This window comes from Neovison vison, chromosome 13, assembly GCF_020171115.1.
Source record: "Neovison vison isolate M4711 chromosome 13, ASM_NN_V1, whole genome shotgun sequence".
Taxonomy (NCBI): domain Eukaryota; kingdom Metazoa; phylum Chordata; class Mammalia; order Carnivora; family Mustelidae; genus Neogale; species Neogale vison.
This window is the reverse complement of record NC_058103.1, coordinates 104418175-104433842: the sequence shown is the minus strand read 5'-3', so window position 1 is coordinate 104433842 and position 15668 is coordinate 104418175. Positions and strand designations below refer to the sequence as shown.

The 15668-nt window shown below is 41.8% G+C and overlaps 1 protein-coding gene across 4 annotated transcripts in view; it reads right to left on the bottom strand.

The window, feature by feature from the left end:
- The window catches only part of TLN2 (talin 2), a 428022-nt gene that overhangs the window by 147519 nt on the left and 264835 nt on the right, over nucleotides 1-15668 (bottom strand). For all 4 annotated transcript variants that reach the window (XM_044230578.1, XM_044230582.1, XM_044230581.1 and 1 more), the window contains 5 exons: nucleotides 10787-10942; nucleotides 6347-6448; nucleotides 5334-5410; nucleotides 2692-2872; nucleotides 1698-1811 (listed from right to left, as the gene is read on the bottom strand). In XM_044230578.1, coding sequence (XP_044086513.1) covers nucleotides 1698-1811; nucleotides 2692-2872; nucleotides 5334-5410; nucleotides 6347-6448; nucleotides 10787-10942 — 630 coding nt within the window. The remainder of the gene's footprint in view (nucleotides 1-1697; nucleotides 1812-2691; nucleotides 2873-5333; nucleotides 5411-6346; nucleotides 6449-10786; nucleotides 10943-15668) is intronic.

Here is a 15668-nt window from a genome sequence, read left to right as displayed (position 1 = left end):
GGGCCAGGGTAGGGGTGGCGGGAAATGGGTCAAGACCTCGGTTCTAGATCTAGCTCTATCACTGACAAGTGACGTGACCTCGGGCATATTACATCTAGGTCCTGTGAATTACATTTCTTCTACTGTAGGAATTCAGTGGTTTTTACAAACCTTTCCAGATCTTATACTTTATGTTCATGGGAACCTATATATAGCAAACTCTCTATTTCCCGCCATTTCTGGACTTAGCCACTAAGTGATCATTTCCATTCATAATGATGACCCTGCGGCAACAGACGATGGTGATCTGCTTCCCAAAACATGCCAGTAATATTCTTTGAGATTTAGGAGGTGTCTAGCACTAATGCTATTTTTTAGTATACCAATGCTTTAAAAGTTGGTGAAGCTGGACTGTTAAGTCCAAATATTTTAAAGCCGTCTCACAATGGTGTTGGATATGGGGGGGTGGTCTGCCTCATGTATTTTCACTGTGAAGATCCCCCACGAAGACTGTGTAATGATTTCAGGTACTTGGGATACAAAACACCGAGTACAGCAGCACCTGCAGGAAGGCAAGCAAGCGAGCGAAAGTCACAGCATTCAGGGAGGTCCTGCAGGACAGTTATCCTGGTGGGGCAAGATGGGGCGACAGACCGCATCTCGGCCCTGGCCTGGGATGGCTCTGTCAGTCCTCATGGGGTGGTTTTTAGGCCTGATTGTCCACTAGAGCCACCTTGAGAGATGAAACAAGCAGGCTCCAACCTTCATGACAGGATATTTTTCTGGTTTGAGTTGGGCCTCAGGCTTGGTTCTTTAAGCTCCCCTAGGTAATTCTAACATGCAAAGCAGGTCTGGGAAGGACAGTGCCAGCCAGTGCTTCAACTTTAATGTGCACACCAAACAGCTGGAAGTCCATGAAAATGCAGATTCTGATTCCGAAGGTTGGGGCAAGGCCTAAAATTCCACACCTCTCAAGAGATCTTATGTATTGGCAATGCTGCTGGCCTGTGGGCCACAGTCAGAGTAGGAAGGGGCTAGGTAATTTCAGATGGCAGCACCTACAGAAAGGCAGCTAATTACCCTGCCCTGCTGAGGAGCTGAACGGTAATGCAGTGGTTCTCAAAGTGTGGTCCTGAGACAGCAGCGGAGGACCTGAGGACTTGTTGCAAAGGCAGAAAATCTCAGGGCCTACCCCAGACCTACTGGGTCAGGAAAGAGGGGACGGAGCCCAGCAATCTGTTTAAATGAGTCTTCCAGGTGACTGATGCATGCTAACATTTGAGAAGCACTGGTAACAGCTAATGCTCACTGAGCTCTCACTCCGTGCTAAGAACTCTGCACACGACAGGATTACCACGTCTTCCTAAGGACCCCGTGCATGCACGACAAAATGGAAGCATATAGGGAGTAAGTTGCCCAGATTCACACAGACGCTAGCAGTGGAACTGGGATTTGAACCCAGATCATGTGACTCCAGAATTGAAGTTCTTGGCCCTTAAGAGGTATTGCCAATACCCAGTAGCAGCCCACGATTCTCTTCCTGGGGGTACCACTTCACTATAAGGACTCCATATATTGGGGAAAACAAAACAAAACAAACCCATGTGTTTCCATTTCACCTGGCTGGATAAAGATTTTCCCAGCTGAACGCAGACACAATGCAAAGCCGCGCTTTGTGCCAGGCAGAGATCCAAATGAAAAGCATGAATAGTATTTACCATATCCTGGCCGAGGGGTGGCAGTGAATCCAGCTCGCTGAGGTCGTCCTGGGCCTGCTGGACAGCGTGCATGCTTGTGTTGATGGTCCCCATGAGGGCCTGCTGGGCCGAGGTCTGCAAAGGCAGATGACCACAGGGCGTTCATAACCTCTCTCCTGGGACTGACACCACCCTCTATACAAAATACGGCCAAACTGAACTCCGGCCTCAAGACAGAGTGGTCCACGCTGTGTGTCGACAACCCCAAGCACCTCCCACTTCAAGCAGGGGGCTGGGACAGAGGTTGTATGACTAGAATGCTCAATGTGGGTGTATGCCATAGAGAGGTTATGGTCAGGAGAGCGTGGACAGCTACTCAGCTGACCAGAAGACTGACAGAGATTCCTTGCAAGGGAGCTACTCCACTCCGAGTAGTGAGGACAAAAGAGCTCATGCATAGGAAACATGTTCCACCCCAGAACTGTGCTTACTAAGTAAGAAAGGACTGCACCCCAACCTGGAGTCAACACGTTTCTTCAGAGTCAAATCACTTCTGAGCTTTCAGGCTTTTCAGCTTTTATAAAGTTCTTCCCCGGCAGCGCCTGATTCCTGAGCAGGCAGATCGGCAATCCACTCAGGGGAGAGTGTGGATTGCTAAAGACCCGGTCTATTTCTAAGACCCGCCGAGGGCCACCCTGGACTAAATAGCAGCTTGATGCTGTTAAGGCAGGGAAGCAGGGCTCTCCATACTCTGTATTGCCAGTCACGTGGAGAGGTCACAGTTGCCCTCCAGCCCCCGAGGACACCCATGATCCCACACAGGGAGTTACTAAGACCCCCCATTTAAAGAGAGTGCTGAGTAGCCAGGTACTGGGACCATGCAGCAAAGAGCCACGGCTCGGAGGGGAACGGGTGAGAACGTGACAGTGCACGCCAGCTCTCCCAGGCTGGCGTCTCTCCTTACGCATCCCAGGCAGCCTACGGATGCCCAGTGCCAGCGTGGGGGACGGCTCACCAGCGGGGGCATGTGCCCTCGGTGCATCTGACCAACCACGACCTGCTGCTGCGGTGATGGCATGCTGCCCATGTTGAAGGTCTCGGGCCCGCCGGAGCCCGAACGCATCACGGCAGGCAGCGCCACAGAGCCATGCTCCACCTTCCCGGCCCGATTGAACTGCTGCTGCAAGATGGTGGACCTGCAGGAATCAGGGGTTGGGTCACAGGGGGGTGGCCACTCACATACAGCGACATGATAAGACACCAGGGGCATCACAGCTGTTAGCTGCGTTATGCTGTGGAGGCCAACTCAAAAGACGGAACTGTGAGTGAGGCAGCACCGAAGTACTCAGAAGAATCCTGAGATGAATCTTTTTACAGTTATTAATACAAATAAGCATTCTCAGTTGGTTCATGGTATTAGCCAATTAGCTTTGCTTAAGAATCTGCGCCTCCCCGCCATTGTTATATTTCTGTACCAATGATGTTCCAGGTGTATGTAAAAATTTTGGATACATTGATCTATTAGTAAATTCCACATGAAATAGCATTCATTCAACAAAAATCTCTGTGAGTCAGGTTCTAGTCTAGGCATTGGGGACATCGGTCATTTAGCCTTAGACCGAAAGGAGAAGTACAGAAAGGAACTAAAAGAATCTCCCACAGCTTAGCTCTCATCCCCCAGGTCCAAGGCCACTGACCACAGAGGGCACTTAAACACCTTTGGAGCCTTGATAGCCTTGATGGTAGGATAGACTTTGGCACCTCCTCCAGATGATTTTTTTAAAAGTCCAGGAAGATTCCTAGGACATTTAGTAAAAAAAAAAAAAAATCCATTTTTTACTTCCGATATGGTCTTAGAATGAGTAGTAAGGACTTTGAGCATGTGAAGGTGGACTATCTGTGCAGCAGCCCAGAGCACAGACCCCATCCAGGGAGAGTCTGGGGTGGGGGGGCGAGGTAGGAGGGAGGGGGAGAGAGAGAGAGAGAGAGTGTGTGTGTGTGTGTGTGTGTAGGGGCAGATTAGGTGAGCAGCTGCATTAAGGGACCAGGCCTCTGTCCCAGAGTTCTCCAACCATCAGATTATTCCCTATTGCCCAGGGCAAAGCTCATGAGGCAGGCTAGGATACTAGAGAGCAGGAATCTGTGGAAGAACAGGAATGTCTGTGTGGCACGGTTGGCACTAGGAAGGGTAGATGTGGGGGCCCCAGGGGGAAGTCAGGGGCATCCTGTGATCTTAGCCAATGTCTAATGCAGGGAGAAGTGGCAGGTCTTGTGATGGGCTTCCATGGTAAAAGACAGTAAAGAGTGTCAGTGCTCTGGGCTCAGACACTTACTCAGCTGCTCTTGGAAGGACAAGCGCAGCAGAGTCCTCTGAGGGGAACAACTCAATCCGCCAGAAAGCACTAGCTTACTGATTTCCAGCTAATGGTCATTAATAATTCCAAGGACTTAAGGTGCTCTACAAGAGGGTACCACGTACACGAAATGCATTGCATCATCAGGTTTGGTTCCAAATTGTGTACTAAAATAGGGGACAAAGAGAAAAGCACCTTCAAGGTGATTATGAAGCCAATCAAGACAAAGTGATGGAGTATGGAAATGTGCGAGAAGCAATTAGTATGACTTAGCAAGTTCAATATGAATTTTCTAGAACTTTCTGTCAGTTTGCGGTAAGAAACATCACAAGATCTGAACTGACTCATGGCCCTGCCTCATGGGTGCATCTGAAGTAACTTTCAGAGCTTTGGTTTCCTCAGTCATGGACAGGCAGAAACATCTGGTCTACCTCTTGCATCAGGGGTTGTTATCGGGGTGAAATGAGACAGCATGCTAGACATATGGAGTAAAGTGTATGCAAGAAACATATTATCACAATGCTCTACATAACATAAGGGGGAGCAGCTGCTCAGATTCCTGCAAAGTAATACCTATTAGATGTTACTTAATTTTAATACATCTCAGTTTCCTTACATATAAAATGGGGTTGAGACTGTTCTGAATTGAAAGTGATGATGAAGATGTTAAGAACAGTAAATATTTATGATGTGCCAGGCACTGTTTCAAGCACTTTATTAATAATTCAATCATCAAAATAAAGTATATAAGGTGATACTATCATTATTCTCATTTTATAGCTCAGATGAAGGGGCAGAGGAAAAGTGAAATGTCCCCAAGGCCACACATTGAAAAAGAGACCCAAGGGGTACCTGGGTGGCTCAGTCGGTTAAACATCTGACTCTTGATTTCAGCTCAGGTCATGATCTCAGGGTTGTGAGATCAAGCTCTGCCATCAGGCTCTATGCTACATGTGGAGCTTGCTTGAGATTCTCTCCCTCTTCCTCTGCAACCCACCCCCCAATCTGTCCCCTACTCTCAAGAAAAAAAAAAAGAAAGAAAAAGAAAAAAAAAGAGGGTGACTGGAGATTTGAACCCAGGAAGTCTGGCTCAGGAGTCCATGTTTTAACCATTTCCCTCAACTGCCTCATGGCACCTGTGGCATGTAGGGAGCATTCTATAAACAATAACTCCTTCACTGTCACAGAATCAAACAGAAGCCCACTCTCCAGTCTTTGATGAAAATGACACAAGTTAGTTGATTTAAATGAGCAACTGCAGAACAGGACTCATGAAATAAAAAAAATAAATAAAAATACTTACTTTTTTGGAGAAACAGACTCTTCCAGCATAGTCGACTCCTCATCCCCCTCTAATCCAAATCTATCCTTACTTTGTTTCTGAGGTAAAACGAAACAAAAAGGAAACTCAGCAGGTCTTGATGCAAAAACGTTTTAAGACACCTTCTAAAAGGAGCTACACAAGCAAAAATGTTGAGATTTACCCCCAATTCTTTATATTGGAGTAGGTGATGGCTGAAGAAAAACAAACGTAACAATAAAAAATAAATACATTGTTTAATGCAATATAGAGATACATGCCTTCTGTGTTTTACTGCATTGACTAAATTTCACACAGTTAAAATCAAGACGTAGATACCGATGTTCTAGTTGAACTTGGTTATTTCAGTGGGCTTTTTCTTGAAGTTGTTGGCAGTCTGTCTGAATACCATTATGGTATATAACTATATATACCATAGTAGTATATTTGAGAATTTGATAAAAATTTGATAAAAATTCATGAAATTCAGTAACTTGGTAAAAATTCATGAGGAACACCTGGGTGGCTCAGTCAGTTGTACACCTGACTCTTGATCTCAGCTCAGCTCTTGGCCTTGGGGTCATGGGTTCAGGCCCCAGAACAGGCGTCAGTCTGGGCACTGAGCCTACTTTAAAAAAAATTCATGAAAAATATGAAGAATATTTTCAGATTCTCAACCTAGGTTTCTAAAGAGGCTGGAAAGCATAATAGAACTACCTAGAGAGGAAGATGCTGAGGGGTTAGCTGGTCTCATTCATTAGCTAAGTCAAGCCCTACTGCTCGTTACTCGGCAGTAAGAATATAAATATAAACTTCAGCTAAAATGGAAATTCTTGTGGGATCTTGAGGTTAAAAGACTGCACACTCAAGCAATGTTAATGTTAAGATTAAATTAGTGGGTCAAGTACTTCAAATTAGGGTTGTTTTGTGTTGTTTTATTTTTTCCAGGTAGCAGCATCATCTAAGTGAGTGTTTTTAAAAAAGCAACTTTCCCAATTGGCATCAGTCTGAAATACCTTTTTGAGGATAATGTCAATGTAGCCCGCAATCAGCTGGGATATCTGCTCTCCTTCAGTGGTTTGTACAGAATAGTAGCTTTCCTGGTACTCCCCAAAATCCTGAAAAAATGGCATTAGAAGAAATATAACTACATCAAGTCATCATGTAGCTATAGTTTTAAGGGTAAAGAGGTCTAGTCCTGGAACAAAATGGCATCGACTCACTTTTCCCTTCTCTTCCCCTCTAAACACTACTGAATACCCTACAATCTAGTAAAAGGGCTCTGAAAGCTGTAAGGGTAGATTGACTGGGGAGCACAGGACTTGAGAAAACACATTCTGGTGAATTTTTAGGTTTTCTTTTATATCCGATTACTCCCAGGTGACTGCCTGAAACCCAGAATCTGCAAAAGGTAGGATTTCAAAGGCCTGTCCTTTTTTGATAAAGGACCAGGAGAGGAGAAGCCCAATGGAGATCTATCTGGGAGCCCCAGACCAGCTCCACAAGCTGGGCAGAGCAGCAGCTGCAGAGCAGTGAAAGCCCAGGCCGTCCCGGCCCCCGCTCCACCACCCAAAGAGGCAGATAGTCTTACCCTTGTGCAACAGTGGTCACATGAAGCCTGCACCCTCCTAACCTGCACCCAATGGCATAACAGACAGGCCCAGTAGCTTCTGCCTATCCCAAAAACGGTCACCCAGCAATAGCAGGTGGGCCTAGGAAGCGTCTTTACAAACAGTGCCATCAAGTTTTGAGTAAGAACTGGGCAGTGTCAAAACAATCCAGAACACTACAGCAAAGGCCACAAAAAGAGACCAGAACACCACACTAAATCTGAACAAGATGACTAATAAAACAGAATATTTAAGTAGGAGCGAGAGTCTCCTCACTTAATAACCATAATGCCTAGATACAATTTAAAAAAATCACTACTCATATCAAGAGCCAAACAACTATGATATGAGTAAGAAAAGATAATCAATTGATGCCAATAATGAGAAGAATCAGATATTGGAATTATCTCATAAAGCAGCCACTATAAAGTATGTTTCATCAACTACAAATTCTCCCAAAACAAATAGTAGGTTTCAACAGAGAAATAAGTCAGAAGAAGGAACCACATAAAAATTAAAATACGGAAAAATGCGATAACTAAAATTTAAAAGACTTACATGATAAAGTAGTGTGGAGATGACAGAGCATAGAATGTAGACTTGAAAACAGATGAACAGAATTTAGTCAATACCAACAGTCGAAAGAACACAGACTCAACAAAAGACAAAAAACAAATAAAGGACCTATAAACCAGACCTTCAGGGTTCTATGGGATAATAAAAGATGTAACATTCATATCATCAGAATCCCACCTTGGGAGAATGTGGGACCAAAAAAAAGTATTCAAGGAGCACCTGGGTGGTCTGTCAGTTAAGTGTCCAACTCTTGATTTCAGCTCAGGCCATGATCTTGGGGTTGTGAGATCTAGCCCCACGCTGGGCTCTGCACTCAGTGCAGAGTCTGTTTGAGATTCTCTCCTTCCTCGTCTCCATTGCCCCTCCCCCCATCAGCTCACATGCTCACACATCTCTCTCTTTCTCAAATAAATGCATCTTTCAAAAAAAAAAGTATTCAAAGAAATAATGGCTGAAAATATCCCCAAATTAAAGACATATACCTACAAACTCAAGAAGCTGAGCATATTCCAAATACAATGAACCCTGAGAAATCCACACCAGGAACTTTAGAAAGTGACATACTATCTACAAGTGAATACCAATTTGAATGACAATTTCTAATCTGAAACCATGGAGGCCAGAAAGAAGTGGCTCAAGTGCTAAAAGAAAGAACTGTCAATGTCTAATCCTATACCTGATGAAATGATCCTTTATGAATGAAGGGGAAATAAGGACATTCTGAAAAAATATCGAAAGCTGAGAGAATCATTTTTAGCAGATCTAACTTCCTTTAAAGAATGGCTAAAGGAAGCTCTTCAAACACGAAGAAAATGATAACAAGAGGCTGAGAACATTAAAAAGAAAACAGCAGGATAGATAAGGAAAAAAATAAGGAAATGTAGAAACTTATCCTTTACCTCTTGAGTTTTACTTAATCATATTCTATGACTGCAGCAAAAGTTGTAACACCATCTCATGCGGTGTTCAATGTACACGGAAGTATTTCTTTGAATAATTATTTTCAAAAAGTGGGGAGTGTAAAGAGACCTAAATAGAAGTGAAGTTTCTATGCCTCTCTTGAAATGGTAAACACCCACACCTGTGGGTTATAATTATTCTTACATATATGGTAATATCTAGATCACTAAGAATGCTAAGCAAAGAGATATGCTCAAAAGCATTATAAATAAACCAAAATAGACCTCTCCCAAAGGAAGGCAACAAAAATAGAGAAAAAGAAATGGAGGGGATGAACAGAAAAATATTATAAAATGATAGCTTTAAGCTTTAATATATCAATAATTAGATTGAAATATAAATGGTCTAAATAGGCCAGTTAAAAGAGACTAAACAAGTAGATTTTTAAAAAAGCACAATCCAACTTTATCCACTTTGTAAGAACCTTGTCTCAAATATAATATAGGTAGGTTGAAAGTAAAAGGATGGAAAACTATGTCATGCAAACATTAATTTGAAAAAATCTCGAGTGGTTATACTAAAATAAGCAGACTTCAGAGGAAACAAATTTATAAGGAACAAAAGAATTAAACAGTAAAATAATTTCTCCATGAAGATGACAAAGGGATCTTAAATGTGCATGTAAGCACCAAACAGAGCTTCGAAATACATGCAGTAAAAGTTGAAAGGAAAAATACAAAAACCTGCAACCGTTGTCAGGATAGGGAAGACTGGAACACCACCACCAGTTAACAGGGTCTAATGGATATTTTAATACTCTTGTCAAGTACTCATTGAACATTCTCCCAGAATGACCATATCTTGTGATATAAACCAAATCTTAAAATTCAAAGACTTGAAATTATGCACTGTATATCCTTCAACCATAAGAGAATTGAACTAAAAATCAATAACGGGAAGACAAGAGGAGAAATCTCCAAACACCTGAAATTAAATTAAAGCTCGGAGTAGAAAGAAATAAGATGTTACAAAGTTTAATCCAACTTTAATAAACATCATTGATATTCATTCTCTCTTGTGCTTGAGCTAGTTACTGTGACTCATACTATTTCTAATTTGTCTTTAAAATAACTTTTTGTTTTCAACAAAATGGGACCTGGACGTAGTTTTCAAAGACCAACAGCACTCAAAGGCACATAACCAAACACAGCAGGTCCCTGCCCTAGCCATTCCTAGCTCTCCTTTCCATCCCTTCCACCCCCCAAAGGCAACTACTTTGAACCCTTTCACTGTTTCTTCTAGTATTTCTAAATAACATGTTTTTAATTGATTTGATTTGTCTCTTTTCCAAGTTATCCACAACTTCCTACCATGGAAGGTGAGGACGCAGTTCTCTAAGTATCAGCATCTCTTTTTAAGGGCTATGCAGGTAGTTACTGACTATAGGAGGGAAGAAGGTTTATTTCCTGATGATTCCTTCCGAGTGGCAAGAGTCTATCCACCAATAATCAAACTAGATAACTAAAGACTCCCTCCAAAAACTGTTCCTTACACCTTTTTTTTTCTGATTCCGTATTGAGACCTTCCATATTGAGACACAAGCTGATACTTCAAATATTCCCTAGATCTGGAGAACAGTACACTTCAGGAGTGCCAGAAGATGGATAACTTTCAACACTCATTTCTCCTATTGCTCAACATGCCCGACAAAATAACAGTCCTATTAATTCTCATGTGTCAATGTGGCTATCATTAAGAAAATAACACAATTATAATCTGCTAAGAGCAACTATTAAGGTTGGGAGGAGGAATACAGAGGTCTGAAGGCCTGGGAGGGCTACATTCTCCCCACTTTCCATATACTTCACACTGAGAATTTTATCATCATCTTGTTTGATCTTAGCACCTCTGCAAAATAGGTATTGTGATTCCCATGTTAAAGCTAATGACATTAAGGCTCACAGAGGAGAGAGAACTCTCTCAGAAATGGGAGATGATGAGCTGGTTTTGAACAGTACCCCAAAGTCTATGCCATTTCCTCTGTACAGTATGCTGTTTCTAGGCAGGCCGGGAAAACACACTTCAGCAAGATTTCACAAAGCTTAGGAACTTCTAAAACAACTAGAGACAAAGAGGGATCCTTTGATCAGCCTCTGAGCATTAACAAGTTTCCCTTGAGGGCACGCTAGGGACAGCATCAGGAACACATTAGACTGGACCAGTCCCCACCCTCTGTGGACTATCTGTCCACTATCTGTCCCTCTGCACACTGCTCTCTAAGGCCAGGGAAACCCATAGCGCTTGTATGCTCTCTCCCACCCCACAGTATGCCCAAAGGCTGTGTTGGTCCTCCCCATTGCCAGTCCGTACCAGGGTGAAGCTTTTGGGTGAGGCTGCCCAGCGCTTAACTGTGGTGAGTGGCCACTCCTGCAGCACTTCCTTGGTCTTCTCATCCACACGCATCACGGAGTCCTTGGTGATGCCCAGCAGGCGAGGCACCAGCTTGTTCTTGCCCTTCATCTTTTCCTGAAACAGGAAATACCAAGGGTTAGTGCTCTTCCTCTGAATACATTTGATTTTGCCAAGTCAAGAGAGATCTCATGATGTCTTACCTGAGGTCACCTACATTTACTATGTTTCAAAATAGGACTACTGGAAAACCAAGGTTTGGGGACTTGGTGAATGACGCACTAAACTAAAGACACGGAAACGAAAACAGGGACATCAGAAGGCTGGAAAGATCCACAAAGGCACCCTTCCTGAAAAGAGATGCTGTTTAGGAGGGCAGATTGCTCCAAAAATGGACTGTGATGGATCGAAGGGACAGCACTGAGAAGATATCCAGAGAAATAGAAGTTAAGATGAATTCCAAATATTATCACTTCTAGTAGCCAACTCAGTGAATTACAAAAAAGGTTTAATGTGCAATTTAAATATGGCATAGAAGCTATTTAAGCATTAACTAAAGCTCTGCCAAAGTAGAATCTTCTCATTAAAAGAGACACAGACCTTTTTTTATATCTCCCAAATATATTTTCATTTGAATTCTTTGTTTTGGTATCTGTATGTGTATCTACTGACTCTGAAAAAGCCTTTTATGATTTGCTTTAATAATTTAATAGTAATCATGCCTATTAAAATAAATTAAAATAAAAAAATTAAAATAATGCCTATTAAAATAAAATCAAATCATGCCTATTAAAATAAAATAGTAATCATGCCTATTAAAATAAAGTAATCATGCCAAAACAAATTTAAGAGAGATTAGTAATTTAGAAAGAATATATAGGTGGGTATTTTTGTGATTCCTAGGAGGGAAATGACTTCTAAGCACAAACAATAAAATAAAATTCATATAGAGAAAGATCAACATCTTTAACTACAAATACACAGACTTTGATACATCTAAAAAGCAGAGAGAAAATAGGAGATGAAGAAAGAAATCTCGCTGTAAACAAAATTGAAAAGCAAACGACTAACATAATAAAAAAAGCAAATGACTAGGGATCGATAGTTACAACAATTACAATAGTGAAAGACTTTATATACTGCATATGTGAAAGTTTATCATAGACCGACAAAAATGACTGGCAAAGAATATAAATAGAAAATGTGTTTGGGGCGCCTGGGTGGCTCAGTGGGTTAAAGCCTCTGCCTTTGGCTCGGGTCATGGTCTCAGCATTTTGGGATCAGGCCCCACGTCCGGCTCTCTGCTCAGCGGGGAGCCTGCTTCTTCCTCTCTCTGCCTGCCTCTCTGCCTACTTGTGATCTCTCTCTGTCAAAATAAATAAATAAAATCTAAAAAAAAAAAAAGAAGAAGAAGAAGAAAATGTGTTTAAAATAATGAAGTACACTTTCATTGGACAGGGGGCAAGAGAAGATGGTAGCGAAGTAGGAGGACCCTAGGCTTGCCTCATCCCACAAATACAAGTAGGTAACTATCAGATCATCATAAATACACCCAAAATTGACCTGAAGACTGGCAGAACAAACTCCACATGTAAAAGTAGAGAAGAGGCCACAAAAGAAGGTAGGAAGTGTGGAGATGCAGCTTGGAAGAGAAAGAGATCATGTTTGTTGTGCTGGAAAGAAGGGGTGATGGCAGAGAAGAGTGAGATAGACTAGCACAGAGGGGACCACATAGGAATAAGAATCCCCATAGCAACTGACTTGGAAAGAGCAAGGGGCCAAATTTCCCGAGTTTTGCAACTAGTGCAGCTTAAAGCCCAGAGCTTTAAAGATCGATGGGAGTGGATGGAAGAGTCTCAAGGGCACTGGGCTGATCTTGGAGAGAAGGCATGGCAAAAAGCCCAGGGACATACAGCATGGGAATAGCTGCGGTACACAGTGGGGAAGTTAGTTGCTCATTTCAGAGCACACCCCAGAGACACCCCTAGGGGAACAAAAGAATTGCCTGATACCATTTCCCATGCCACTCAGCATAAGCACAGTGTCACCTGTGGGAACCCAATGCAGCATCAATACTTGCTACCTAACTTGCTTACAGCAAGCCCAGCTCCCTCCCTCCACACACCCCACATATTGGTGGAACTGGCCTTCCCAGTAACACTTGCTTCAGACCCAGCACAGTAGGTCCCTTGCCCCAGAAGACAGATGCAAACATTTGTTCACACCATGTCTCCTGACCTGGGAGTTTTGCGGGGCCCTGGTTTTAGTGGTGGTGATGACAGGTATCATTTAACAAGCAGATCAGAGGGTGCCCGGGTGGCTCAGTTGGTTAAGCCACTGCCTTCAGCTCAGGTCATGTTCCCGGATTCCTGGGATCAAGTCCCGCATTGGGCTCCCAGCTCTGGTAAGTCTGCTTCTCCCTCTGACCTTCTCCTCCCTCATACTCTCTCTCACTCTCCCTCAAATGAATAAATAGAATCTTAAAAAACAAAAACAAAAACAAAAACCAAGCAGATCAGAGCACACCTAGTTAAAATATGCCACAATCACTCGAAGGACCAAACATTGCCCACAACAGGCAAAGAGAGCCTCGGCAGACAACTGGCCTGTAGTACAAAGTGGCCAGGACACAACAGCAGAGTGCACACATTTGGAGATACTCTTGGAAGCACCAGGCCCTGGGAAACAGAGGACACTATAATGCAGAGCATTACAGGACCTCTTCTTCATAAAGCCATTACCCTCAAGAATAGGAGATATAATTGACATTCCTAACAAGCAGAAACAGGCATAGAGACAGATAAAATGAGAAGACAGAATAATTCATCCCAAATGCAAGAATAGGAAAAGGTCATAGCCAGAGATCTAAAGAAAACAGATAAAAGTAATATGCCTGATAGAGAATTTAAAGCAATGAGCATAAGGATACTCAGTGGACATGAGAGAAGAGTGGACAATATCAGTGAGACTATCAACACAGAGACGAAGGGTAATATAGCAGAGATCAAAGGCTCAAATAACAAAATGAGAAATAAGCTTGACAGAATGAACAGCAGGCTGGACCTAGAAAACAGAGTAATGGAAAGTGATCAAACTGAACAACAGAGAAAAAAAAAAAGAATTATGCAAATGAGAACAGACTGAGAGAACTCAGTGACTCCATCAAACATAATAACATTCACATTATAGGGATCCCAGGAAAAGAGAAAAAAGGGCAGAGAATTTATCTGAAGGAATAATAGCTGAAAACTTCCCTACTCTGGGGGACGGAAACAGATTCACAGACCCAGGAGGAACAGAGGATCCTCAACAAAATCAACAAAAAGCAGATCTACACCAAGACATATTATAATTAAAATGGCAAAATATAGTGAATAAGAAAGACTATTAAAAGCAGCAAGACCAAAGAAGATAGTTACATACAAAGGAAACCTGCAGATTTTTCAGCAGAAACTTTCCAAGCCAGAAAGGAGTGACATGATATCTTCAATGTGCTGAATGGGGAAAACCTATAGCCCGGAATGCTCTATCCAGCAAGACTACCATTCAGAATAGAAGGAAAATAAAGAGTTTCCCAGGCCAACAAAGAATAAAGGAGTTCATGATCACTAAACTAGCCCTGCAAGAAATATTAAAAAGGATTCTCTGAGTGGAAATGAAAGACCAAAAATGACAGTATAAAGGTAGGAAACACAAAGTGTTAAAAATGAGTATTTCTGTAAAAAATCAGTCAAGGAGCTTACAAAACAAAAGTACATAAAATAGGACACCATATTTTACATGGGAAGGAGAAGAATGAAGAATGGGTTCAAACTTAAATGACCATGAACTTAATATAGACTGCTATATCCAGAAGAGGTTAAATACAAACCTAATGGCAACACAAATCAAAAACCACTAATAAATATGCTAAGAATAAAGAGAAAGAACTCCAAATGTATCACCAGAGAAAAGAAAACCGGCAAAGCATTAAAGAAAGGCAAGAAAGGATCAGAGTAAATCTTCAGAAATAACAACAACAAAAACAAAAACAAACAAGTGATAAAATGGCAATAAATACGTATCTGGTTAAGAATTACCTTGATTGTAAATGAACTAAATGCTCCAATCAAAAGACACAGTGAGAAATAAAGGATAAAAAAAACCGAGATCCATTTATATGCTGCCTACAAGGGACTCATTTTAGACCTAAAGACACTTGCAAAATGAAAAAGAGGAGATGAAGAAACATTTACCATGCACTTGGATGTCAAAACAAAGCAAGAATACCAGTACTTATATCAGACAAAACAGAAGTTAAAACAAAGGCTGAAATAAGAGACAAAGAAGGAGACTACATAGTAATATAGGGGACAATCCAACAAGAAGATCTAACAATTATAAATATTTGTGCACCTAACAGGAATACCTAAATACATAAGGCATTAATAACAAACATAAAGGAACTAAATGATAATGATACAATAATAGGAGGGGACTTTAACACCCCACTTATATCAATGGACAGATCACCTAAATAGAAAATCAACAAGGAAACAATGGCTTTGAATGACATACTGGACCAGATGGATTTAACAAATATTCATAATATCCCACCCTAAAACAGCAAAATACACATTTTTTTCAAAGGCACATGGAACATTCTTCAGAACAGGTCACATATTTGGCCACAAAACAAGCCTCAACAAGTTCAAGATGATCAAAGTCATACCATGCATCTTTTTTGACCACAATGCTGTGAAACTTAAAGTCAACCACAAGGAAAACTCTGGAAAGACCACAAATACATGGAGGTTAAATAACATACTAGTAAACAATGAATACATCAGCCAGGAAATTAAAG